Here is a 27,846-nt window from a genome sequence, read left to right on the forward strand (position 1 = left end):
TTTTTCAAACTACCCCCATTTTTTCAATTATTATGGAATATATAAAATCAATTTACACTAATAGCTGTACTGTGAGTATGATTACCCTTATCTTCATATAAGTGTAATTATCGTTAACAAAATTTAACTTAAACGTAAATTATTTTTCTAAATTTGTAGAAATTTTATAACGATATCACAACGAAAAATAATCCATACAATCCTAACCATTGCAGATTAACATATTTCAAAGACAATTTTGGCGTATTCTTCCAAAATAGTGAACTTAATTAATGAAATTTGGCGATTTCAATTTTGTTTCAATGCAAACCAAGTTTTTGTTATATAATTTACTTCCGTTGATAAACATAAATTGATTTAATCATTTTTATTTAATTGTACCTATTTTATTAAATTTTTTTGTTTAGAAGTAAGAATTTTAGTGATAAATAAATTTGTAACATGATGTTTGGTTTTTTTTTTTGTTGTCAAAAAGAACAAGGATTTGGTTCCATTTTTTTTTTTAATACGGAAGTATGTTAAAATATTCCATTATGCAAACTACAAGAATATTGGTTTCGAATAATTGACTTCGGCCCACCTTTCCAGAAATTCAATCTTTTTTTCATACGATTTATTCGTAAAAAGCATGCATAACGAAAAGTGCGCTAATTATTAACATTTGTATATAGTAGTTTATGCGGTTCGATTGTTACACTTACATTTTATACATTGTTTATAAATTTAACTAGTTAGATAATAATGACGTCATTACGCTCATACTTATGTACTTTTGTGGAAATTTCTTAAAATGTAAATGTACATACACATATAAATTATTTCTATATGTATTAATTCAACATAATTACAGTTTATATATTATTTGGATTTTGTTGTGGTTCTGAAGTGCATTTTTTCACAAATTAACTCAACTATCTTCGGTCCTGCATGACAACCTGCTTGAAAGCCCCCGATCGCACACTTGATTTTACTTCATGACCGCCCAGTGAGGCAGTACCATCTCGAGCAATATACAGCTGCAGGCCAGACGCTACAACGAAGAACTATTAATTGATGTATTTGAATATACTTAACTGCATCGATAAATACTTTCTGCAGACTCAGGTAGCTGGTCAAGCTTGGTGTCTTTCAAAATTTCATCTATTAATGAGTTAGGATTGACGCGTGTCTCTTCTACTCGATCCGAAACTCGAGGCTTATCATCCAGAGTGCCCTTCTTACGTTTCTCACCACTGTTTTTCGTGCGGTCGAGAGATCCAGTTTCACTTATTACTAACGAACCAGAGCTAGGATTCCTGTCGGATCGAAATTAAAATATTGTATGAATGTTAAAATGATATTACGATTGTCATATTTTACTCAAGAACTATGTGTGTACAATTTGCTTAGACTTGTAACAAAAAATTATCTTTATAGTATAAGCATTAAAACAATCAGGTGCAATTAAAAACATGGACATAAAAGCCTTAAAAACGACTATTAACATTATCATGCCATGATATGAAACTTAATGTGTATGCTATACATTAAAAATCATAAATTAAAAACCTTATAATTATTTAGGTCACTGTTTTGAGGCTTCATTGTTTTAATGTTCTTTGCTTATTCCTGCTCATTACATTGGCAAAATGATAAAATAGAATAATTTGGTGATCATTGCATGAATGAAAAATCGAAAATTTTAAATTGTGCGAAGTTTATGTGTTCACTGTAACAACATGGTTAATACGAGGGCTGTCTGATAAATAACCGACCTCAACGTGAAGCTAGCGGCACATCTGAAAAAAAAAGTTTCTACTTCAAATTGTGCATATTATAATAGCTACTCGCCAAAATTTCAGAAATTTATCTTGCGCAATTATCTGTTGACAGTCGTTTTTGTGGGTCTATTTCGGTGATTTCCCCAAAATGGAAAGAATTGAATATCGAGCTGTAATTAAATTTTTATTTTTGAAAGGCAATACGCCTTCACAAATCAAAGATGAGTTGGACTCTCTATCGTTTACCAGCGTAAAATTTTGGGCTGAATTTAAACGTGGTCGCAGGAGCTTTGAAGATGATAAACGTCCTGGGCGTCCAAAAACTGTAACCACTAACGATAACATCGCTAAAGTTCATCAATTGGTACTAGACGACCGCCGGATTAAAGTAAGGGAAATAGCTGAGATTATGAAGATGTCAAAAGAACGTGTTTGACACATGTTAAACCAAGATTTGGGTGCCGCGTTTGCTTACGCTAGACCACAAACGTGCGCGCATGAACATTTCCAGCGCTCTATTTGGAAGGGTTGCAGAGATGGGAGCATCGCTGGGAGAAGTGTGTGGAGTTACAAGAAGACTATGTAGAAAAATAAAAAAAAAAATTTCAAAAAGTCGCGTGCATCATGGTTAGGTCGGTTATTTATCAGACAGCCCTCGTATCTTAGAAAACTATTTTCAAATTTCCATTGAAAGGGGTTTCATAATTCTTTTAGTTAAGCAAATTGATTTGAAAACGAACTACACACTCGTGTTGGAGCTTTGGCAATTAACTTGCAGTAAACAGATTTTGGTTTATTCAAAAATATATTTTATATACGCCCTTAAATGTTAATGTTTGCAAAATGCATTTGTTATCAATTGCTTAATTGTACTTATATGGATATGCCGCTCAACTCACTGATATTATACTATCATAAAAGATAAATGGAAAATTATTTATATAGGGAAACAGATCGCACACTAAAATCATATTTAAAAATTATACTTCATGGATAAATATTATTAAACAGTAAATTATAAATATTTTAAATGATGCTTCAAATTGGTGATTATATTTTTTTTTTTGTTCAAGTCTATTTTATATGCAGTCAACTTAAAGCAAATAAATGATAACACATGTATACATAATATGCATACATATGTCAACATCAAAATATTAAATAGTGATATATAGTACAAATACAAGTACAATTTTTGCTACAAAACGAAATTATTCAAACAAAAAATGCTGTCAAAAAACCCACATAATTGTAACACTGGGCCTGCGTATTATTTGTGTAGTGGCTAATGGTGAAAGCGTTGCACCACAAAAAGAACTTGTTGTGGCAGAAGTTAAAGCCGACGCCTCTGCAGCAGCAGCTGAAGTTGAGAGCAATAACGAGGCAGCTGAAGGATTCGATCGCATACTGGAAGCATCAGTTGGGCTAGTCGCCAATGAACTTAGAATATCTCCTGATATAACACTTCCTAGCCTGTGAATACTACCATAACCATTGGGTGAATCAATGAGGGCTTGTTGCTGAGGCGGTGAAACATCGTATATATCGTTGCAGTTGCTCGTATTACATTGGAATGTGATGGGAGCCCCACTGCTGCTGCTGTTGCTACCGTTTGACGAGGAGGCAGAGTGATTTGAATGTGTACTTGCTAATGTTCCATATGGTGAAGAGCTAGAGACCAAAACATGTGTTGCGGCTATAGCAGATGCTGTTGTTGATTGCTGCCGATTACTGTTGTTAATATTACAAGTACCACTGCTGCTGCCACTACAATCGAAGAAACGACGCGGAACTCCGCTGAAGCTTCTGTTATGTTGTTTGTTTTTATTTATTTTGTATTAATTTATACATATATTTATTGTTTAAAGAGGATTTTTAATTTCATCGTTGGAAGAAAAAGTCGAAGAATAATTGCAAAATATACATAATAAATATTGAATCAAATATATTTCAAGTAAATTATTCTCTCTCTACTTAATTATATTCAAATAATATTATTCATCAGGAAATAATATATTTTTTGTTTTAGTATTGAATTGTTATAAAAAAGTTTTATTTTTTAATCCAGTCCTTCATTTCTATTAGAACTTATTTGCATGTAGAAATTGATTTAATTTAAAATCGACTGATTAGGATTAACCTCTGAGCAGAGATGAGGATGTTATATAATCACTACCTATAGGTGGTATAGAATTACCGTCTAAATTCTATATCTTTTCGTGTGCCAACAAAAAATGTATACAACTTACAGAAGAGAACTCTCCGACCCGTATAAACACTTTGAATTCAGAGACTATCAGGCATGCTCCGGTATTCACATTTGGTTTTTCTTTTGAAAACGAAAAATAGGGTGCTCCCGTTTTCACTTTCACAAGATTCTTTGGATTTGCAAAACGAGAAAATTTGTCGTGCCCAAATGAAAAGTAAATGCCTTTTTCTATATAAAATCGGATCTTATTTGCAAAAGGAAAAAAAGTAGTTGACTCGTTGGTTTATTGTCGTTCTTTAAAGACCGCTAGAATATCAATTAGGTTTGTAATTACTTTTAAAAAGACCCCACCTCAAATTTGGAAATAAAATTTTGCCGTCGGCAACAACAATTTTTGTTTCGGTGAGCGACCGATAAGTTCGACAGCATGAATTATCACCTAAGCTGCCATACTTTTGATGGAATTAAAAATCAAGTTAAAAATACTTGTATAATCAAACGGATGGCGACAAATTTTTTGAAGTTGGGTAAAATATGTTTTTTAAAAATTAATTTATTTTATTTAATTACTTATGTGCTAGCTAAAACTATATAAAAAAAATTGTTGAAATTTGTTGTTTTTTCGCGTTGTTTACTTTTGACCAAAACACAAGTTAGCTGTTTCAGCAGTAAATTATGAAACGTTCCGATAGCAAAACGATGACCAAAAACCAAAGCACCTAAAAACGAAAATCCCGGTTTTGGTCCCAAAACGAAAACGAAAAAGTGAATACCGAGGCATAAGAGGTACAACTACAAATTATTTTGATAATACTTATTATTGCTCGCAGATAAAATCAAATCAAATCGAACCGGCTGCTGCTGTCGGGAGTTAATTGGTTTACCTGACAATCTGGTATATTTTAAATGTAGTAGTATAGGTAAATCTAAGCTTGATCTGAAAAAATAAAAACAATTGTCAAAAAAAATAACACAATCACTAATAGTTACCGAGACCTAAATGCACATATGGACATTTCATTCATTCATTTTTTCATTTTTTACTACAATAATAGCTTATTAACAACAAACTTTATTGTTTTAATTTTCAAAATTATTATTTAGTTCAATGACAAAATAGTAATATAATAACTTCCACATAACTAAAATGATTATAACGACTATGCTGCTTATTAAGAATCTATGAGCTATCCACCCATTTGGTGTAGGGTCTAACTCAGTAACATAGGTGGCCTAATGTAACGTCCTTAAGATGAAACAAGTAAGAAAGCTACAGTCGAGTGTACTCGACTGTGAGATACCCGCTACCCATTTTAAATAAAAGAAATATATTTTGCGGTATTATTCTCAAAATAGACCAAATATGCTGCAAAAATACTAAAAATATACCAAATGGTATATGTGGTATATCAGTGTAGTACCGCATTCAAAATATACCTTAGACGGCACATTATACCAGATTGTCACCCAAAGCAACTCAGACCCCTAGTAAGTGGGCGGTTTGCCATACAAAAGTATTTCTTAATAACTTCCAAAATTTTTATAGCTTTTAAATTCGCTTGTTATTCGATTTTTTGATTTGCGAGGGCGGAAGTGGGCGTGGCAAAAATTTTAAACAAACTTGATCTGCGTGCAAACATAACAAATGCTGTCGAAAAAGATTATAGCTCTATATCTTATAATCTCTGAGATCTAGGTGATCATACGGACAGACACACAGACGGACAGATGGACATGGCTAGATCGTCTCGGCTGTTGACGCTGATCAAGAATATATATACTTTATAGGGTCGGAGATGTCTCCTTCTACCTGTTACATACATATCCTGCCGGCACAAAGTTATAATACCCTTCTACCCTATGGGTAGCGGGTATAAAAATTTAATTTAATTTAATTTGTTTTATCCTAAAAACCTGTTACCAAAATGGCAACCATAAAAAAAAAAAACAAAACAAAAATTTGTTTTGCTCCTTTCTTTATAACGACGTCTTCCGTGTATAACGACGTAAAATCGCCGGTCCCTTGAAAGTCGCTATAACTGGAATCTACTGTATATGAGATTAACTACCATACAAATTAGAACCCGACTGCAAAAAACGTGGCAGCAGTTTTAAAAAATATTTTTATATGACAAGAAACGGCTTCTTGTGACGAGTTTTAGTTGCTTTGGTTGACAATCTAGTATATTTTCACTATTTACTTACATTGAAGGTGTAATGCCACACTGTATTGCTGTTATTAGCTCACTTAATTGATTAACATGGAGTTCAGCGCAAAAAAGCGATTTAGTTAAATGGAAATTTTTCGCTAGCTAGAAGTATTTATAAGTCCGTAATCGTATTCACTATTTCCATAATAATTAAAATTATTAATAAAACATTTAATTATCTAAATAGTATAAATAAATAACAACAAAATTCATTGCGATAGCAAAATGAGAGACGTGGTTACATATACTTAAATGATAACGAATTAAGAACTTTAAGCGCTTTAAATGACAGTCTGTAGGCACGAAATAATAAGCATTTAACGTTTAAAAAATTAATTTATTTTTGAGCGCGACGCACCTCATAAGATCGTTTACAGCACTCGTAGAACGTGGTTTGACCATGTAAGACTCCTGCGTGACCAACAGTGTGGACGACGGATCACTCTGGAGTCTGCTGCGGTAAGCAAGTTCGTATGGTGTATGTGACATTAGTGTATCGGAATCCGTGAAGTCAGTTGGCGAATCGATAATATTAAACGTGAGCATACGATTTACGTAGCTGCTAGCCAAGGCCGACCTATCAGCAGAATGTATTCGACGATTTAAGCTAGGCCTGCGTTCTGCAGTAGGTGTCAGAAACTGGTCAAATTCAACACGTTCACTAAGAGCATCAGGAATGGTGCCCATAGAAAGTATCTTGTGTATAGAATGGGATGACATTTGCGCATTCTCACTGATACTCCCTTGACCAATAAACTTAGCATTGCCTATCTTAGCTTGTTTTAGATGTGTCTGCGAATTCTTGACGTATAATTTGCTCGATGATCCATCTGATGTTATGCAATTGTTACGCAGTTTGCTATTATAATACATATGAAGATATGTGGGAGAACTCGATGGATGCAAATATAATTTTTCCTTTATGCTTTGAAACTCATGGCGTGATAACTTTTCGGAATCATTATCAAAGCAAAGATTGTTTAGCGACTTCATTTTAGGTAGTTGAGCATGTTCATATAGTTGCTTCAGTCGGCGCGGTGAATTGCGGTCCAGTTCCAATGAAGCCTTATGAAACTCCATTTCCAGTATGGATAAATTTTCCATGGATTTAATTTTAGCCACACGTGGCGTGTGATAATTCTCTTCCAAACCGGAATCGTTATCGCCGAAATCTTCATTGGGACATTCATCTGATTCGCTCGTATCCCCATTATCATAATACTGGGTTATGTTTAAAGGAGACACGCTGTGGGTAATACTTGGTTGTCGCAAAATTGGCAGGGGTAACTCGGCGATGGGCGTGCTGAAGTCCTCAACGCTCGAATGATTCTGACTGTCATTCATCTTTTCATTAAGCGTAAGATAAATATCATCGTTCTCATATTCAATATGTGTCGTTAGGCTAACATTTAATTTATGCGGCTGAGGTTTACTGGTTGATTGCAGAACTGAAGGAATTAATTCATGCTCATGCGCAAGTGCCAATCCTAGCCCCTGACTATGTGCCATTTCTATCTCATTCTGGTGTCGTTTAGTTGGTATATTCAATTGCATAGCATTTAGAGTTCTGTAATTTAGTCTATTAAGCAGAAAACCGGATTTTCTAAAGCCACTCAATTTTTATTACAACGTCCGTCAATTGATTATTTGAATTTTGGTTTAGTTTATATTAATAATTTATTACATGTTGGTATTTGGTTAGATGACCATTTATCCGAATAATTAGTTATGTTTCATATAAACAAAATATTGGTAATAAAAGAAACAAAGAGGATTAAGCAAATTAGAACAAATATAAAATAAAATAAAATGTATAAAATTAAAAAATATACGTAAGAATAATATCAAATAGCTTAAATTACGGGTTAATTTCTATTTTTGTCGATCACTTTTATAGATATGGTGCATATGCATTTGAATCACAGATACAAATATTTATATATTCCATAAATTAATTATTTAAATGACATTAAAAGTTAATATATGTAGTATGCCATTCCGATGAAATCAAAAAATAACTTTTAGGCAAAAGATTTTCAAAAATTAGAGAATTAAGTATGATTTGTATTTTTGTAAAGAATATTAGATAGGCCTTTAAGCATGTGTGGGTAGTTGTTTTTTCAATAAATTCTAAGATTTTTGTTAGACCAAAACGGACAGACGAACATGGCTAAATCGTCTCGAATGTTAATAATGTTATGTATGTATAAGCATATTTTCGATTAAAGCAGATCTAGCTAGCAACTAGCTTTATAAAAGAAAGTAAAAAATTGCGCATTATAAAATTATATATATATATATATATATACATATATATATATATAGTTTAGTATACATTTAGTATTTAGTATGTATATACATATATAGTTTTAGTTAATAAACGAGTTTTTGAATAACGAGAGCCAGTTTTATGTATATATACATATATATGATGAATTTATATATTTTTATATATTGATAATATATACATAGTTACATATTGATATAAATAAAGTACTATTATATATATGTATATACATTTATCAATATATAAAAATATATAAATTCCTTTGCTGATTGCTCGTTCGCTGGAAAAGGTAAAACTACTGCGACGATAGTTCTCATTACTTGCATGCGCTTTACGTGAGTGCTTGTCACAAGTGACTCCATTTCACGGTGCACAAACACATCGATCAATTAAGGCTCTTCGTCTTTCCGCAGATACACAATGGAAAAATAAACTGTTTGAGTAGAGCACTTCCTCCTCAGTGAGGAGATATGTCTACCGATCTCTGGTCCTACGGCAACCGGCTAAATAACACACCTCCACACCTAACGACTACCCAACAAACAAAACACAACCCGCGAAAACCGGAATTGCCTCGTACGATCCACCACGCGGTTGCAGACTATAGTTAGAGAGAATGTAAAACAAGACAACCAAAAACGACAACATAATGACATTTTGAATTCCTAATGCAAATCGAATGCGTACTTTATAATTTTTTGCATGAGAATAATTAATATTTAAAAAGAAAGTGTAGCGGCTGCCAATTTCAAAAACACATTTGAAAAGACAAATTAGACATAAATTTGAGCGAGTTGACTAGATGACCATAGTGCGGTTAAGTCCAAAAGTTGAACTATTTTCAGAAATAATGCTCGATTAAAACAATTTGCATTTTACTGTAAATTTGGTTAATATTAGCCGAAGCCGTTGAGGGAAAGTTAATTACAGATGCATATTAAATAAGGAGGAAGGATTAAAAAAAAGGTGTAGTAAAAAATTTGTCTGGCTGGCAAAAATCCTCTGCTGAACCCTCCCCGAGGGTGCTGGCTGGGTAGGATCTGTATTACCTCATTGTCAACGGGTAGCAGATCTCTACTATACGTCGATATTTCAGGAACTGCAGATCCTAGCTGAGGACTCTGTTCCTTATCTTTCGGGCATCTGTCTGAAGATAAGTAGCAGAATCCATGGTACGAGGTGTCTGGCGGTCAGACTGAAAACGCTATGGGGGCTTCCAAGAAAAAATTAGCCAAAAATGGTCTCAGAATGGACTCATTAAACAATTCAACCCGGGCTGGGATGTCAGCCCAAACGTCGGTGGAACGCGTGACTGCTACCACCGGCGGGCCCGGGGGGGAGAGATCCTCTCTGCGTGTCGCCAGCGGTCACACCTCTGAGGCGGCGGGAGCAGGCCGTATCAGTTGTAACAACACAGCCACCAAAAATTCGAGGTTGGTGCGCGCGGGTGCTGTGATCTTAACCGACACGGACCAAAAGAGCGCTGCGCCAATTTCTACGGTGGAGGGGGAACGTCTTCCTCTTCAGTCACCCCTGCCTATCACCAGCAACTCCAAGGTTGCGCAGCGAGGCACGGGGGGGCTGAAGGAGAAGGCCAAAAATAAGGCGGCGACCCGTATTCACTCAAGGCTTAGTGGCGTAGCTAACCTGTCCGTCAAGGACCAGGAGAGGCTTGCCTGGACCAACACGTGGATGCGGGAAAACCAACTTAGCCCCCTTCCAAAAGACACTAAAGTGCAGACCGGTTCTACCGGCTCTGCCAACAACAAGGTGGAGTCCATGGCAAGCAAGCGCCAACGGTCCGCTGAGAGTCCCAAGCAAGGGGCCCCAGGGAGCAAGAGGCTGCCGTTGCTCTCATAGACAGAGGGGACCCTAACGGGAAAATGTCTGCAGAGCGGTGGCCGTTGCAGAGCTGGTCGCGCACTGTTTGTCAGGATGGAATGTCCCAGACAGTCCAATGCCTACATTCGAAGCCACTGGCTGGATGAATGGTGTCAAGATCCTGACATGCAAGGACGACCCAACATTGCAGTGGCTGCAAGCGACCGTACCCAAACTGGACGGACTGTGGGAGGGGGCCAAGCTGGACGTGGTGGACAGGAATAATATTCCGTCCATGCCGAAGGCGAAAGTCCTTTTCCCAATAGTTGTTCAGGGAGAGCGGGCGCTTCAGCTGCTTAAAAAGCAGAATCCGGCCATACCGACGAGTGATTGGTCCGTGCTGAAGGTTGATGAACCTTTACCCAGTGGTGGGCAGCACGTGATCATTCAGATCAATAAGGAGGCCGAGGATCTGCTATACAAGCGCAATGGGAAGATGGCGTGGGGCTTAGGGAGCGTGTACCTTCGCCTCAAAAAACGTCATCCCAACGACCAGGACACACACACGCTGAGGTCAGGGGAGGTTGAGGCAGATCTCGGTCTTGAGAGCGTGACCGACGCCACCCAGCACCTCAGCTTGACTGACAAGACGGAGGAGGTGGGGGAGGAACTGTCCATGCAGACGGGCCCCCCCGCGAGTTTGCTAACCTCGAAGGAGTGTGCTGCAACTCAACCTCCATAAATCCAAAACGGCTTCGGCGGAGCTACTCCTTGCCCTGGAGGAAGTGTCCGCCTACGCGGCTTTGGTCCAAGAACCGTGGATAGCGTCGGGCAACACGGTGGCTGGGCTGAAGTCGCCTAACTATGATTTGGACGTCCCGACATTGGTAAATAGATCGAGAACTCCCATCCTTGTAAAGAAGGGGCTAAAAGCTCATCTCCTACCTAATTACAGCTATGACGATCTAACCGTGGTGGTGCTGGAGAGCCGTGAAGGATGTTTGCTGCTGGTATCCTGCTACATGGCCCACGACATGCCGGCTCCACCTGACGAGCTGCGGAGGCTGGTGGACATGGTCTGCTCCTCCAAAAAACACCTTATCATCGGAACGGACGCCAACGCCAACCATAGCGTCTGGAGAAGTCCCGACATTAACGACAGGGGTGAGTCAGTTTTTGATTTTATCCTTAACCATAAGCTTAGACTAGCCAACAGAGGTGAGGTATCTACCTATGTAGGTCCCACCTCTAGTAATGTGCTGGACTTAACGATTGCAACTGAGTGTACCAATGAAGAAGAGTGGAGGGTCCTGGAAAGACCATCCTTCTCGGATCATAAGTACATTCAATTTACCATTCCTTTTAACAGGGTACCTGCGGCTCAGCCGTTCAGAAATCCCCGTAACACGAACTGGGCGAAATTCTCTAGCCTTGTTTCCAAGTCTCTTGGTCCGCCGGGTAACATCAACTCGGTACAGGACCTAGAAACTACTGTCAATGTCCTCTCAGCAGGACTACTTTCAGCGTTTCGCCAATCTTGTAGGCTCTCTAGACCGACGAGAAGATCGAAGCCACCCTGGTGGAACCCAGATCTCTCATCGCTACGTGGGGAGCTTACTAGCATGTTTCAACTTGCTAAGAAGGCGGATAACGAATATGTCTGGGACGAGTATAGGTCTCTCCTGAAGTCGTACAAGAAGATGATCCGATCATACAAAAGGTCTTCATGGAGAACCTTTTGCTCGGACCTGGATAATATCAAAGACACCTCCAGACTGAGGAAGCTGCTGTCCAAGCAGGCTTCCAGTCCTAGTCTGCTCAAGTCGGGCGATGGAGCGTGGACGGAGAGCAGTGCCGAAACTCTTGAAGCACTTCTCTCAACTCATTTCCCGGGATGTATTGGAATAGAGAACGGTGACTGGCAGCTCCTTCCTAGTCTCCCAGTTATGAGACCCCCTGCCGGTCTAATAACAGATAACAAAATAATTTTGGCTATCGACTCCTTTGCGAAGGTCAGGTCGCCCGGTCTCGATGGACTTTCGCCAGCAATGCTGCAAGCCAGCAAGCCCACGATTGTTCCGTGGCTATCGGGTATCTATTCGGCGTGCCTCGCATGGGGTCATATCCCCACTCTTTGGAGGACCTCGAAAGCCATTTTCCTGCCCAAGGCGGGTAAATGCAGTCATGTGGTTCCAAATGACTTCCGGCCTATCAGCCTAACCTCTTTCCTGCTAAAAACATTGGAAAAGCTACTTGATTTGCACATCAGAAGCAACTCAATGCATCTGTTGTCCCCAAATCAGCATGCGTACACAAAGGGCAAGTCCATTGAGACAGCTCTCCATGCTCTAGTAGCCTCCATCGAAAAAGCAGACCACTATAAGGAATTCTTGACATTTCAGGCGCCTTCAATAACGTCACCACTGACGCTATTATGAAGGGCCTTACCTCAGTTAACAAGGCACCAGCGATCCACAAGTGGGTCAACCGCCTTCTTTGTGACAGGCGGGTGGTGGCTACGTGGGGCGATGCGGCCATTACAAAGGTAGTGCGAGGTGGCACTCCCAAGGGTGGGGTTCTCTCGCCTCTCCTTTGGAATTTGGTCGTAAATAGCCTACTTCTAAAATTTACTAGACGGGCCCCCAAGTTAATTGCCTATGCTGACGACATAAGCATTTTGATAACTGGGAAATGCCCAACCACCCTTAGTTCCGTAATGGAACTTACTTTGCGGGAAGTTAAAGCATGGGCCGAATCAGCCGGGCTCAGCATTAACGCGGACAAAACGGACCTTATCCTCTTAACGAAGAGTTATAAGGTACCTGCGTGGTCCCCCCCAAAAATAGGCTGCACTATGCTAAAGCCGAGCCTAGCAGTAAAATACCTAGGTGTGGTCCTGGACAGCAAACTGTCATGGAAGCTCAATGTGTTAGAAAGGGTGAAGAAGGCCACCGGAGCCTTATACATGGCGAAAAAGATGCTTAGCTGCACTTGGGGCCTCTCTCCTAATCTAATGCGGTGGATATACATCTCAGTTGTTCGCCCTATCCTCACCTACGGTGTTCTAGTGTGGTGGCAGGCCACGGAAAAAAGGACGTACCTATCCATCATGGAAAGGACACAGCGTCAAGCGCTACTGTGTATCACAGGCGCTCTCAGGTCGACGCCAACTAAAGCCCTCGAGGTAATAGCTGGTGTCGAACCATTAAACCTATACGCGCAATCCATAGCCGTAAAATCGTCCCTACGGATTGCCGCAACTGGCAATTTGGGTCTGCTAGGCTATGGTCACAGCGCCATTGGTAGGGAGACTAGTAGAGACTTGGACTATACTATCCCCCTTACCAGTACTGACCATATTAACACAATATTCTTGGAACCGGAGTGCTGGCGGGAAGGGTTATGCATTCCCGAAGCCCTCAACCTCTTCACCGACGGGTCGAAGATGGATGATGGTGTCGGAGCGGCCGTATACTGCCCAGACCCGGTCTCCAAACAATCCTATAAACTCCAAGACCATTGCAGCATCTTCCAGGCGGAAGTTTTTGCCATTGGCAAGGCTGCCGAATTGGCTCGGGGTTTACAGCGTAATCACACCTCTATTAACATCTTTGTTGACAGCCAGGCTGCAATAAGATCAATGCACTCTGATGTGGTCAAGTCCAAAGTTGTCCTGGACAGCAGAAGAGCAATAGAGTCGCTGAACGCATCTGCGGTCGTGCGTATCTATTGGATCCCAAGCCACCAGGGCATCGATGGCAACGAGATCGCAGACACTCTCGCCAAAGAGGGAGTCGGGCTCGATGTCGGCAACATGTGCAATGTTCCGATATCCCTGCGAACTCTAGGCAGTGAAATTGAGGTGCGCTCTAGACTTCAGTGGGACGCGAGCTGGCGTAATGCCAACTCGTGCAAAACTGCAAGGCTGATGTGTGCCTCTACTAACAAAAACTTAACCAAATTCGTCATGCAGCTTTCAAGGAAAGACTGCAGGCTAATGCTAGGCATTTTAACTAGTCACTGTCTGTCAGCTGTCCATGCTGTAAAGCTGGGCATCACGAACAGTGATCAGTGCAGGAAATGCAACGAACCCGGGGTTAAGGAAACACTTGAGCATCTTCTCTGTAGATGCCCAGCGTTATCCCGACTCCGGTTGAAATACCTTAATTCGCCGTACCACAACGATCTTCGGGACGTTTCACGGCTACCTCCTAGGATGCTGCTGACTTTTGCCAAAAATGCATCCATACTGCGCGATTTCTGAGATAAGCTACCGGAACAGCTACGAACCTCCACTGGTCTATGCTTTGCCCCGTACAGGGGCAGCCGGTCCTACCTAACCTAACCTAAAAAATTTGTCTACGTGTCCAGTAAAGGTCAGCAGAGGTACAGCATATATTTCATAAACTTGTAAAAGAGTGGACAATATTGCTGGTCTTACTTTTAACAAGTAAGAAAGTTACAGTCGAGTGTGCTCGACTGTGAGATACCCGCTACCCATTTTTAATAAGGGCAAAATATTGCGGTATTATTTTTAAAATATACCGAAAATGCTAAAAAAAAATACTAAAAATATACCAAATGGTATGGTATATCGATACAGGACACCATTCAAAATATACCATAGACGGCACAATGTACCAGATTGTCGGCCAAAGCAACTAAAAGTAGGCGTTTTTGCTCATACAAAAGTATTTCTTTAATAACTTCCACAATTTTTATCTGATTGCAACCAAAGGAAGGAAAGCAAGGAATCATAACTACTGTAGTTATTATTATATATCCAAAAAAAAACTCTAGCTTTTAAATTACGCTTGTTATTCGATTTTTTTGATTTGCGGGGGCGGAAGTGGGCGTGGCAAAAATTTGAAACAAACTTGATCCTGCCGGCACAAAGTTATAATACCCTTCTACCCTATGGGTAGCGGGTATAAAAAGAAACCGTAAAAGTTAGACGCTTCTTGTGTGAATTGTCATGCTCTAACATGTTGAGCACCAAATACGAGTACCCCATGTGAGTTCTATTATACAACTCCAGCTGTTTTCAGTATTTTCAATCATATGTAAAAAAAAAACGTCGCGCAACCAATAAATACAAAAGAAAAATTTTTAATTTAATCAAGAGACTATAAGAGAGGGAGAAAGCACTTGTAATGTTTGCACTCAGATCACTTTTGTTTAAAATTTCTGCCAGGACTACTCCCGCTCTTGCAAAGCGACAAACAAGTATAGTCGGTATATAGTCTATATTTTTGGTATCAAAAAGAATAAATATTGTATTTATGATTCCTAAAAAATTGGTTGTGATCGGATAAAAATTGTAGAAGTTATTTAGTCAAAACTTTTGGGTCGCAAATTACACCCCTTGCAATGAGGTCTAAGCTACTTTGGCTGACAATCTAGTATATTTTGTAGTACTTCAACGAAACATAAAAAAAGAATTTTGGTGTATATTTTTTATGAATACCACTTTTTGGTTTTATTCAAAATGGTTAGCGGGTATCTCACATTCGAGCACACTCGATGGTAGTTTTTTTCTTGCTGGTACTTACAATCATAACAACAAACTTCATGATTCCTCTTTATATAATATTATGATGTAGTCAGATAACAATTGTAAAAGTTATTTTGAAAATAATTTTATACAGCAAAAGTTGGAACTGCTTTAAGTATGGTAAAATTTTTAATTTAATTTAACATTTAATATCAATTTGATACATTCATTTTGTTTAGCTTTTATTAAAAATGGGTAGCGGGTATCTCGCACTCGAGCACACTTGACCAAAACTTTCTTGCTTATAAATGAATTCGAAATTTTTAAAATGAATATATGACTTTTTTATTCTTTCTTTACTATTAATAAAGGCATTACACTATAGGAAATTTGACCACTTTTTCTGGCCAAAATTAATATCGAACGAAGCATAATTAAATTCGCTTTTTGGTATTTAGTTAAGACAACCATAGTCTATAGAAATTTACAAAATTAAGGTCGTAAAACCTACCCTTCTTAATATAAAAATAAAAATATATGTACAATTTATTTAAGGCAATTTTTTAACATAAGCCAAAATGTTTTGATAGTCGTTCGCTATTTCTTTAAATAGAAGTTGCTAGGGAGGTGTTGATAACAATAGTAAATTAAACTTATTCGTAATGCAGACAAGTTCCTGAAATGTTGACTTAATTAAGTGAGGTAATCGCTCTATTATGAATTATGACACTCGGCTAAACCAAATATTTTTTTCATGCAGCAATAAGTAATATCAACGCATTTTAGTCTTTCATTAAATAAGTAAAACCATATTAAATTATATTATATTATATTAAATTACCTGAATTACAAAATATATTACATGGATATACTCTGGTGGACGCATTTGATATTTTCACTCAATAGTGCAATAAGTGTCTTTCTTAAGAGAGTTAAAATTTGGAACATTCAAACACATAATAAATACTCTCCTAATTCAACCTAATTCCAAACATTTAACGAATATTGTTCAGATTATCACTATCCACAACTTCAAAATTGTATGAAAAAGTTAATATTCGGTTGCCATTTTCATAAGCTCTGTTTATCAGCTGTTATTTTCTCAGTGGCGCCATCTATTGAAAATTCTGGTATGCAACATTGAAACTTGATTTATTATGAATACATTGCACCTAAAATTATTTCAATCTTCCAACTTTTATAAAATGGGCTTAGGCCAGAAAAAGAGGTCAAATTTAATGCAACTGTTAATAATAACTCGCCGGACAAATATTGAACTCCCCACCAATATATAATTATACACTGCAACTTAGCTATGTACATTAGTATGTGCAATGTTTAACCTATGGACTTATGAATCAGAATAATAGCTGTCAATAGAGGCTTACATCATTTCGAAACAGTGCTGATAAATGTGTATCCAAGCAAAAGGTAATTATATATATTATTAATTATAATTAATAATTATATATATTATTAATTACCCTTTGCTTGCTAGTAAGTTAAAGTTTTATATTGACATTTCTGATTGGGCTGGGAAATTCGTATGTGTGGAGATACTGCCCTTAATAAATAACATTTGGATGTGGATCTTTATATAGAAATGACGACTTTTTTGGATCATTAGAAAGTGATGTTGTGGTTACTAAACCATATCTATACTATGCATACAATGAGCTGAGCTTAAACAAATAGTCGCAAAACAAACAGAAATACATATGTACGTGTGAATGAACCAAGTTTCGAAGCAGTCTATGACTAGGCAACTCACATTGTAACGCGTATTCTGAAGACATCTGAGGCAGCTGTTGCACAGCCAGAAGCAGAGAGAATATCGCTTATTATATCTTCGAAGCCTATCCGATGTGTCTAGTATTAAAACAATTAAAGCCAAATAGCTGCGCAGGACCACGTGTATAATTAATAGCACATTGGATTCGTTACTGTATTATTCTGAATGTCATATGTGCTATGAAATAAGAAACTAAAATATGTTAACTATTTAAATATATTTTAAACTTTTATTGACACTTTTGTCTTAGAGCAAATACCTAAGGTTATATGGGATTTTCCTGAAATATGTTAAAATTTCTCGATTATTTTCTGGTCACTACTTTTTACCTAAATTACTTTCTTCACATTTTTTAAATTATTAAATTTATTATCACAATTCAAGATGCTACATAAATGTATGAATTCATCAAAAAAGTTGATGCTTGAAGAATTAATTTTATGACATACATAACTTCAAACGGTACTACATTATTCAATGTCCCCATAAAAATTGTCTGTCCGTCCGTCCGTCCGTATGAAATACTGGATCTCTCAGAGATTTTAAGAGATAGAGCTGTAATTTTTTCGACAGCATTTGTTATGTTTGCAAGCAGATCAAGTTTGCTTTAAAATTTTACCACGCCCACTTCCGCTCCTGCAAATCAATAAAATCGAATAACAAGCATAATTTTAAATCTAGAGCTGCGATTTTTGGTGTATGCAATAATAACAATAGTAATTATGATTCCTGAAAATTTGGATCAAATAAAAATTGTGGAAGTCTATGGTATATTTTGAATGTGGTACTATATCGATATGCCAAATATATTATTTGGTATATTTTTGTATTTAGTATTTTTCGGTATATTTTACCGCAATATTTTGTTTTTATTCAAAATGCGTAGCGGGTATCCCACAGTCGAGCACACTCGACTGTAGCTTTCTTAATTGTTTTTAATCTTGTAAGTCGAATATGAAAAGCTTCTAAATAATAATAGTGAAAATATGAATAAACCACATTAAAATACTGAAAATATGAATATACCACATTTAAATATTTTAAAATGATTTGAAATAATGATTATTATTCGAAATGGAGGTTGGTATATTCTCCCGCCCCTTTTTTAGACACACCGAATATCGACACCTTATAATATAAAAAATGTTTATTTTAACTTAGAATGAAATAACTACATACTTATATCCTATATTGATCAATCACATCAGCTTAAGTGATACGATTCTATGATACAAGTGCTTACACCAAAGACGGAACCTGTTTAAGGATGCAAAATTAAACAAACTCAAGGAGGAAAAAGAATTTTGTTTTAATTTTTTGTACTTATTTGGTTTTTTGAAGACTTGCAAAGCAAGCATAGCCTAGTCATATGTGATCTCATAAAACAGGTATCTTTCGAATCTGAGCCATTCGAAATCCGATGATCTATGAAATGAGCGAAACGGTGCAAGATTACAAAGTTTTTTTTCTAATGTTTGAATTTTAAACACGAAAAACATGCATCGATTTTTATCAGATGAATTTCAATTAAATCATTGATTTTATTTAACACATTTTAAAGTTTTATCACATTGAAGTATAGCATCTCTATTGGCTAGTTACTTTTTATTTAGTCAACAGGGGTGTGCGAACGATTAATAAAGATCTCGTATAATTCATTGCAAAATTTTAAAAATAAAGTAATAATATGCCATGAATTAGAAATTTTGCGTCGACTTTTGCCAACAAGCACTTGCGAAAGCAAATTGACCGAACGGTTAATAGCCGAAAACCCAAAAGATTGAATAAAAAAAAAAAAGAAATACGAAGTACTAACAAAATTTCAAAAATTGCGGATCTCACGTATACAATTTGTCTGGCCCAAAAAAACAATAGAATAGTTTTTCCATTATTTAGCTATTTGACGACAGTCTTCAAATGTTGACAAAGAGTACCACCCAAAACCCAATAATCTGAATCAATGTTAAAAATATTTTCACAATTTTTTATATTGCTTTTTTTGCAAACATTTGATTGAAAATTAAACGATATTTGTTTCAAATTGTTAACCAAGAATTTATCATTGTGTGGATCTTTCTTTTAAGGGTCGCAGTAATGGAATAAGAATTATATTATAATGGCAACATTGATTTCAAAACGTATAAGAGATTGTTTAAAAAAAGAATAATAGTTGTGTATGTGTAAGTAGTGTATTTAATTACTAGTGTTCTTGCATTGATATAGCTTTGGCACGAAAATTAGATGAAGGCATCAGTTGAAATTAATAATTCGAACACAAAAGTCATTTCATGAACTATTTCAAATTAATGGGCCAAAATTGTGAAACGTTTTTGTTGGTTAAACATGCTAGTCCCACCTCTCTTTCGATCAAATAATTAGAATCACTCTTCTTTTATTGTGACCTATTTTTTTTATACACTAAAATTGTATAAAATATAATGTCTTATCTAATTATTCAAGACTATTTAAAATAAAGTTGTCCGTTTTTATACTGACTTATTAGAACTGAAAACATACATGTTTTTTTTTTTTATTTACTTACCTAGCATGGTTCGAGTCACCCTCGGAACTCTGGCGTGAATGCTGACTATGAGAAAAACTACTATAACCCGAACCTTTCGACATCTGAAAAAAAGTTGATACTATATGCACATATAATTTTTAATATTAATTCTCACTTGACTAGTATTACTAGAATTTCTGGAATGACCCATTTCCGTGACAGCACCTGTATTAACTACTCCAATTCCGCCAGTCCCACTGCTACCGACTCCACTAACATTCAAAGGGAGTGTGGTCCCATTATTATTGCTTCCAATGGTGCACAAGGCAGGTTGAGGGGGGTACTATGACTGGTGTTGCCGCACTGGAAGAAGCTATTACATGTTGTAGTAGATTATCCGAGGTTAGAGTAATTGCGGATTCAGAGGACTCGGATAATCCCGAGTCTGCTATAATAGGTGCTATATGAACTTCTTGATCTGTATGAAAAATAAAATTCATAGGTTTTAGATATGTACATTGAGTAATATGTAAAACATACCATCATCCTTGGCAACAGACACGGGACGAGTGCCAGGTGATGAAATCGTACTGGAAACGCCCCCCAAAGGAATAATAGCACCTCCACCGCTACTGGCAATATTGGGTAAGACCGCAGCTGTTGACATTTGCAGCCCACTGCACGCATCATCGTCCGCAGATGCCGGTTTACACTGCTTGCTCTTCAGACTAGACGTCGGGCTACATAAAAAAACAACAGTTGAATTGTCAATTGCTTAAACCAATTACATTACTTACGCTTTAAAGAGAATATCACCGCTCAACATATGCATTTTTTATGCCAACTCTTAACATAGAGTTATCCAAACGATGACGCGAATCATAGCCTTCAAGAAGAAAGCGTCGTGAAGTTAGGCCAGCACCAGCATATTCGGCAAGGTTTAGATCAATAAAACCTAGCTTATAATAACTTCGACCTCCTTTCATTTCCTTTCGTATTGAAATACGCAAATGACAAGGATCCAACACGCCGGTAGAAGCATTCGCGCTCATTTTACATGGGAACTCAAAATTACGATTCCATTCCACCCGATGATTGCGCACTTCCTCGCTAATGTCGAAATGAAACGATCAAGGTTTTATATTTAAAAGAGAAATCGAGACTTCAATATATTTACCGGCTACTATACTCTTGAAATGAGCCGCCATCCAATAATCGTATCTTAGCAAAGAGTACCTCGTTAACGAGTGCTACCTCTACCAAATCTTGAAGATTCACTTCCACATTAAACCTATATTTTTTTTCATCATAAAGGCCATACCAGGGGCGCTAGGCCCAAGTAACGTCATTAATTTCTTCCTGATACTTTATGATCTTGCTTGGCGTCGTAAAAATGTTATCTATTGCTTAGGCGATTGTCCAGCGTCCACTAGGCTCACGCTTTTAGATTCAGAGGTTTCTTGGGCTTAATTAATTAATTTTTTTTTTCAAACTGAAGCAGCGTTTTATTTTATTTTTAGGTAAATTCGATGACAATTGGTTTTTTTCTTCTATATATATTCTTGTCTTCTATATATATTCTATATTCTATGCGATTTTGTCTCTAATTTAATGTGTAGCAACCTATAAATGCAAAATGAAGCTCGTCAGTGTTTTGTTTTATCTTTATTTTATTAATAAAATATTATTAATAATAATTTTAAAATAATAAATAAGAATCATAATAGTACGTTGTTCAACGATAAAAATTAGTTGGAAATAAACTACATATTTTCACACTTTCACCAAAATATTTAACAAGGAAGAAAGCTACAGTCGAGTGTACTCGACTGTGAGATACCCGCTACCCATTTTGAATAAAATATATATTTTGCGGAATTTTTCTCAAAATATACCGAATATACTCCAACAATACTAAAAATATACCAAATGGTATATTTGGTATTTATTTAATATCTTCCACAATTTTTAACTGATCGCAACCAAATTTTCAGGAATCATAACTACTATAGTAATTATTGTATATATACTATAGCTTTAAAATTACGCTTGTTATTCGAATTTATTGATTTGCGGGGGCGGAAGTGGGCGTGGCAAAAATTTGAAACAAACATGATCTGCGTGCAAACATAACAAATGCTGTCGAAAAAAATTATAGCTCTATCTCTCGTAGTCTCTGAGATCTAGGTGTTCATACGGACAGACGGACATGGCTAGATCGTCTCGGCTGTTGACGCTGATCAAGAATATATATACTTTATAGGGTCGGAGATGCCTCGTTCTACCTGTTACATACATTTCCTGCCGGCACAAACTTATAATACCCTTCTAACCTATGGGTAGCGGGTATAATGAATAAAAGCAAAACAGTGCGGAATTTGCCTAATATACCAAAATAATGTACCGTAAAAATACAAAAAAAAATATATATATACCGAATAGTATGTTTGGTATATTGATATAGTACTATATGCACGATATACCATAGAGTGCAAAATATACCATATTGTCAGCCAAAGCAGCTAAGATCCCTAGAAAGAAGACGTTTTCCCCGCACAAAAGTTTTTCTTTAATATCTTCAACTTTTTTTATCTGATCGCAGCCAAACTTTCACGAATAATAATGACTGTAGATATTATTGTATGTGCCAAAAATTTCACTCTAGCTGTAAAATAACACTTGTTACGATCAGATGGACATGTCTATATCGTCTCGGCTATTGACGATGATCAAGAATAAATATACTTCATGAGGTCGGAAATGCCTCCTGTGCCTGTTAGACACATTTCTTGCCGGTACGAAGTTATAGTATAATACCCTTCTACCTTATGGGTTATAATATCAAATCAAGTTTGTTACAAATTGTTTCCACGCCCACTTCCGGCCCTACAAATTGACAAAACTCGAATAACATGCGTAATTGTAATGCTGTCGCTTTCTTACTTGTTTTATATACAAATAAATAAATTACAAAGTTCACTGCAAAAAATATGCAAACTTAGCGCTCGTGCTTTTGGATTTAATAGTTGATTTTTCAGCTGTTATACCCACAAGAGCTGTTAAGAGATAACATTCTGAGTATGAGCACGGTTGCCACTTTTGGTACAAATGTACCGAAACTGGTACATTTTTCATGCGTTGATACATTGGATCACTTTTTTTTCAAATTGGTACAATTTCAATATGCCTGGTCTAGTATTTAAATTTTTCATGAAATTTTATATTATTTTAACAAATGGCTCTGTTCTACCAAACACAAATTTTGTATTAGTTAGAAATTAAACCAAGACTAACACTGGACAATATCGCATACAGTCGATTCGCGATGTTTATATATATATATATGTATATTGTGAATCACAATTTGCGCAGCAGCATATTGATAGCGAAAATCTTAGTGAATTTGAAAAGTATAAAATTAAAGAAAATATTCGTGAATCTTATATTGAGCTGATTTCACAAATAAAAATGAGATTTGACTTCGAAAGATGTCAAATTTTTAGAGTCAATAACTCCAACCAAATTTCTAAGCGAAGAACTTTCCATAGTACCTCTAATGAAAACCTTTGAAAATTTGTACCGAAAAAAATTTGTGGTACATTTTTGCTAAAATTGGTACATTTTTTCAAAGTTTTGGTACAAAAATTTTTTTTGGAATGGCAACCGTGAGTATGAGGCATAACAGATTGATGTTTTGGTAATTCATTGATCATATCATTTTTCTAATTGGAAATAATGCAATAGAAGAGAATACTTGTCGAATGAAATGAAGGAGATTTGTGTACATAAATGGTTTACTTATTATTTGAACGAATAATAAATACATTTACCCAAAAAAGTAAATGGCAAGCTAAATGACGCAAGATTAGATAAAAGTTCCAGAGTGAAGCTCTGTTAACAGCAACATATTTAGATACAGACATCAAGCAGAGTCCCATATGAGATGTAGTGCATTGAAAACCCTACTTCAAAACACTTGAAAGAATTCCGTTCATCAGACAAAAAGAAGCAAAGCAAATATATAAGTTTCTTATATTCCTATGTCTTCATATTATATTGGGTTGCCCAAAAAGTAATTGCGGATTTTTTAAAAGAAAGTAAATGAATTTTTAATCAAACTTAGAATGAACTTTAATCAAATATATAATTTCCATTTTGTTCGATAACCTTTTGCCATCTTCCCGGCAAATTTTGTATTCCACGCTCATAGAACTTCTGGCCTTTATATGCAAAAAAACTGAACCAAGTGCGATTTTATAGCCTCATCATTGCCGAAAGTTTTACCATTTAAGGATCAGCAAAGATCGAAATAAATGGTAGTCTGATGGTGCAAGGTCAGCGCTATATGGTGGATGCATCAAAACTTCCCAGCCAAGCTGTCCCAGTTTTTGCCGGGTCATCAAAGATGTGTGTGGTCTGGCGTTGTCATGATGGAAAATGAAACCTTTACGATTGATCAATTCTGGCCGCTTCTCGTTGATGGCTGCATTCAATTTGTCCAGTTGTTGACAGTAAACATCCGAATTAATCGTTTGGTTCCTTGGAAGCAGCTCAAAATATACCACACCCTTCCAATCCCATGGCTCATCTTTAAGTGAAAAATCTCCAGAACGGAATTTGCGAAACCAATTTTGACACTGTCTTTCTTTTAAGGGTTTATCACCATACACATCACGTAACTTTTTTAGCAACTGTCTCTGCGCTTTTTCCTTTACGGAAATAATAAAGTAAAATATGACGAAAATGCTCTTTTGTGGACTCCATATTAAAAAGGGCGCCAATCAAACAAATGTAAACAAAATTACGCAAACTTTTTTTCTAAAGCAAGCTAATAGTGACAGCTGATAACGGGCAAAAGAAATAATGCAATTACAGAGTCACAAGCAGTTAAAAAAATTATAAACGCCGACTATATGCAAAATCCGCAATTACTTTTTGGGCAACCCAATATATGTATATACGACTGGAACACCCGATAAAGTTCAAAACCAAACTTTGATCAGGAAATTTTCAATCTTTTTAAATAGTTTTTTATTGTTACTTCTTTTGTATCCAACAAATTTATTGCTCCATATCTGTACGGTCGGTTTCTTTTGAATTGTCCAAAAAATGAGTGATGTTCCTCGCCGGATGGAGCTCCCAACCATGTACACAACAGCGGCTGTAAACTGTCGCTCTATCTCTTATAGTCTCTGAGATCTAGGTGTTCATACGGACAGGCGGACAGACACACACACACGGACAGAGGGACATGGCTAGATCGTCTCGGCTGTTGAAGCTGATCAAGAATATATAGGGTCGGAGATGCCTCCTTCTACCTGTTACATACATTTCCTACCGGCACAAAGGTACCTTTCTACCCTATGAGTACCGGGAATAAAAAGCTGTTTAAAACCATATCAGCGTGTGGGTAAGCGCAAAAAACGCGACACGAATTTTTTGACGATTGATTAAAAAAGAGTAATAGAGCATCTTTAAAAAAAATTTATTTTCTCAAACTATAAATATGTACAATCAAAGCAATGGGAATAAGATATCGGTATACCAACTGAATATATCGAAAACAAATAATAATATAATAAACAAACGCGTGTGACACAGTATTGTCAGTGATTCGTCTTAAAAATAGAACAGAATAAACTTTACTTTTAAGTAAAATACGTATCAATCAAAAATGTTCGATTTAATTCTTTTAAATTGTCCCTGATTTAAAGTGTTACCACTTTTTTGTATCCGAATTGAGAATAATTAAAAAAACACTGAATGTATTGAAATCTTGTAAATTAATTAAAGAAAAATTAATTTCTGTACAATTCCTATTTACAATTTATTTGTGTAATTGTTGGTCGACATGCAAAAACATGTGGACTATTGCGATTGTGTGTCAGCATAGTGACTACAATATGATAGTAAACAAACATGTAAGGTAAATGAAAGCACGGCCACAAGTCATTTTTTAACACGATAATTATAGAGGTAGCTTAATTTAAAAATCCACACTTTTCTTCAAATTTGATAAAATCTTTCAAAGGGGGTATGTTTGGTAACATGTATTTATAAATTTACTCAATCTTGGAATTTTTGAGAAACAATGTATGCCATAACAAAATTACTAAGAAAACTCTTTTACTAAGAAATCTCTTCAACTTATTGCTAATATTTGCTTATAAAAATAAATGATAAAATGCATTTACATATATATGTAAGTTGACGGACATATATTATTTAATAATATATTTATCATCAATATGCATATGTATGTATATTTCACCTATTTTATGTAAACCAAACAAAACAACAATAACTTCTTTATTTGATTCAGAATGTGGTCCACGTTTCACGATTACTCAAACGTTTTTTCTGATTTTCCTTAACTTTAATAATAATCTTGTTATATTTTTCATTTTACCGATGAGAAATTGTACGATTCGCAAAATGACGAATCCTTGCAGGTATACAATATAAGTACATACATGGATGTTCATATATATATTTGCATACATGCATGTATATGTACATAATATGTACATATGTATGTACATACATATATAGAAAATGCTCATTTTGGTTTATGTAACATTTTTGGCTATACGTTTTTAAGCGTATCCTATATATCCTCATAAAAAAATACAACAAAAACCATGACACACATTTAAATGTCTTACATATTGAGATTTGTGTATGCTGATACATTTACATGTACAGATGCATATTTTTGAGATTCAAAGCAACAGTTGAAGAGGCAAAAACATAAAAATCGAATTCTACTAATTAAAATATTCGAGGCACATCTAAAAATATACACACATGAACATAGACCTGAACTTGAAAATAAAATTTAAAGGGAGTTATTCCTCCTGTCTAATACATTCCTCATTTTTATAACAGTCGCTTTAATTTAAATTTCATTGTCCTTTTAATATTCGTACAACTTATGTGCATTGTTCGCAAATACATATGTATGTATGTATGTACAAGATTAATCTATCATTACTCAACTCACATTAGAAAATAGATAAACAAATTCCGGATTGGTCTTAAACATACATACATATGTATATATGTATATAAATAACCATAATTAATAAATCCAAACATTTTCTTTGAGTAAGGAATAATTCTACACCGTAGTTAACTTAGCCCACATCACAAAACATACATCTTTATTCATACATACACAAAGGCACATTCCTAGGACTCATGTTCACACTACGTAATCTAGGGGAAAATATTATTGTTTTTTCGTTGATTTTTGTATTGTTGTAGTTACATTCAATTTTGTTAATATTTATTGGGTTTGCAATTTTGTTTCCATTTCAATAAACTCCATTCAAATTACATTTCCAGGCAATGACCATAACACTTGAGAATTCGATTACTTCTGTCATTTATTGTTATGAATCAGACTTTGATGAGGTTTCACATGCATACATACAAATACACTTGCATTCTGTTAATTAAACAGACGCGTTTTAATCGGTCTCTTGTAAAATTACGAAAGTTTTTTTTAACAATAAGTTATTACATATGTATATTGTTTTAGGCCACTGTACAGACACCCATAAAAAACATTTTAGATATTTAATTTCAGACTTACAAATAGCTTGCAATGTTTATTTGTTCGTTAACTAACAACACTCGAACATATCTTGCAAGTAATTTATTATTCTGTTATACTCGAAATGGCAACCTTAAATAACAAATAATGACGAACTGTTTCCACTCATAATACTTCCACGTTTAAAGAAGAATGCAAGTATAAGATGCTCA

At 35.9% G+C, this 27,846-nt stretch overlaps 1 protein-coding gene across 1 annotated transcript; it reads right to left on the minus strand.

Annotated features, from left to right (window-relative positions):
* LOC132797618 (uncharacterized) lies at positions 1-27,485 on the minus strand. Its single transcript, XM_060809377.1, is given in 12 exon segments — positions 1-1,030; positions 1,090-1,295; positions 6,538-7,782; positions 20,116-20,198; positions 20,252-20,416; positions 20,418-20,554; positions 20,617-20,816; positions 20,874-20,911; positions 20,913-21,186; positions 21,254-21,380; positions 21,383-21,699; positions 27,254-27,485. Coding segments are annotated over 11 exon segments (2,637 nt in total). The 5' UTR covers positions 21,426-21,699; positions 27,254-27,485; the 3' UTR covers positions 1-911.
* Positions 27,486-27,846: the final 361 nt, after the last annotated feature.

The sequence above is a fragment of the Drosophila nasuta genome, unplaced genomic scaffold (genome assembly GCF_023558535.2).
Source record: "Drosophila nasuta strain 15112-1781.00 unplaced genomic scaffold, ASM2355853v1 ctg14_pilon, whole genome shotgun sequence".
Lineage (NCBI taxonomy): Eukaryota > Metazoa > Arthropoda > Insecta > Diptera > Drosophilidae > Drosophila > Drosophila nasuta.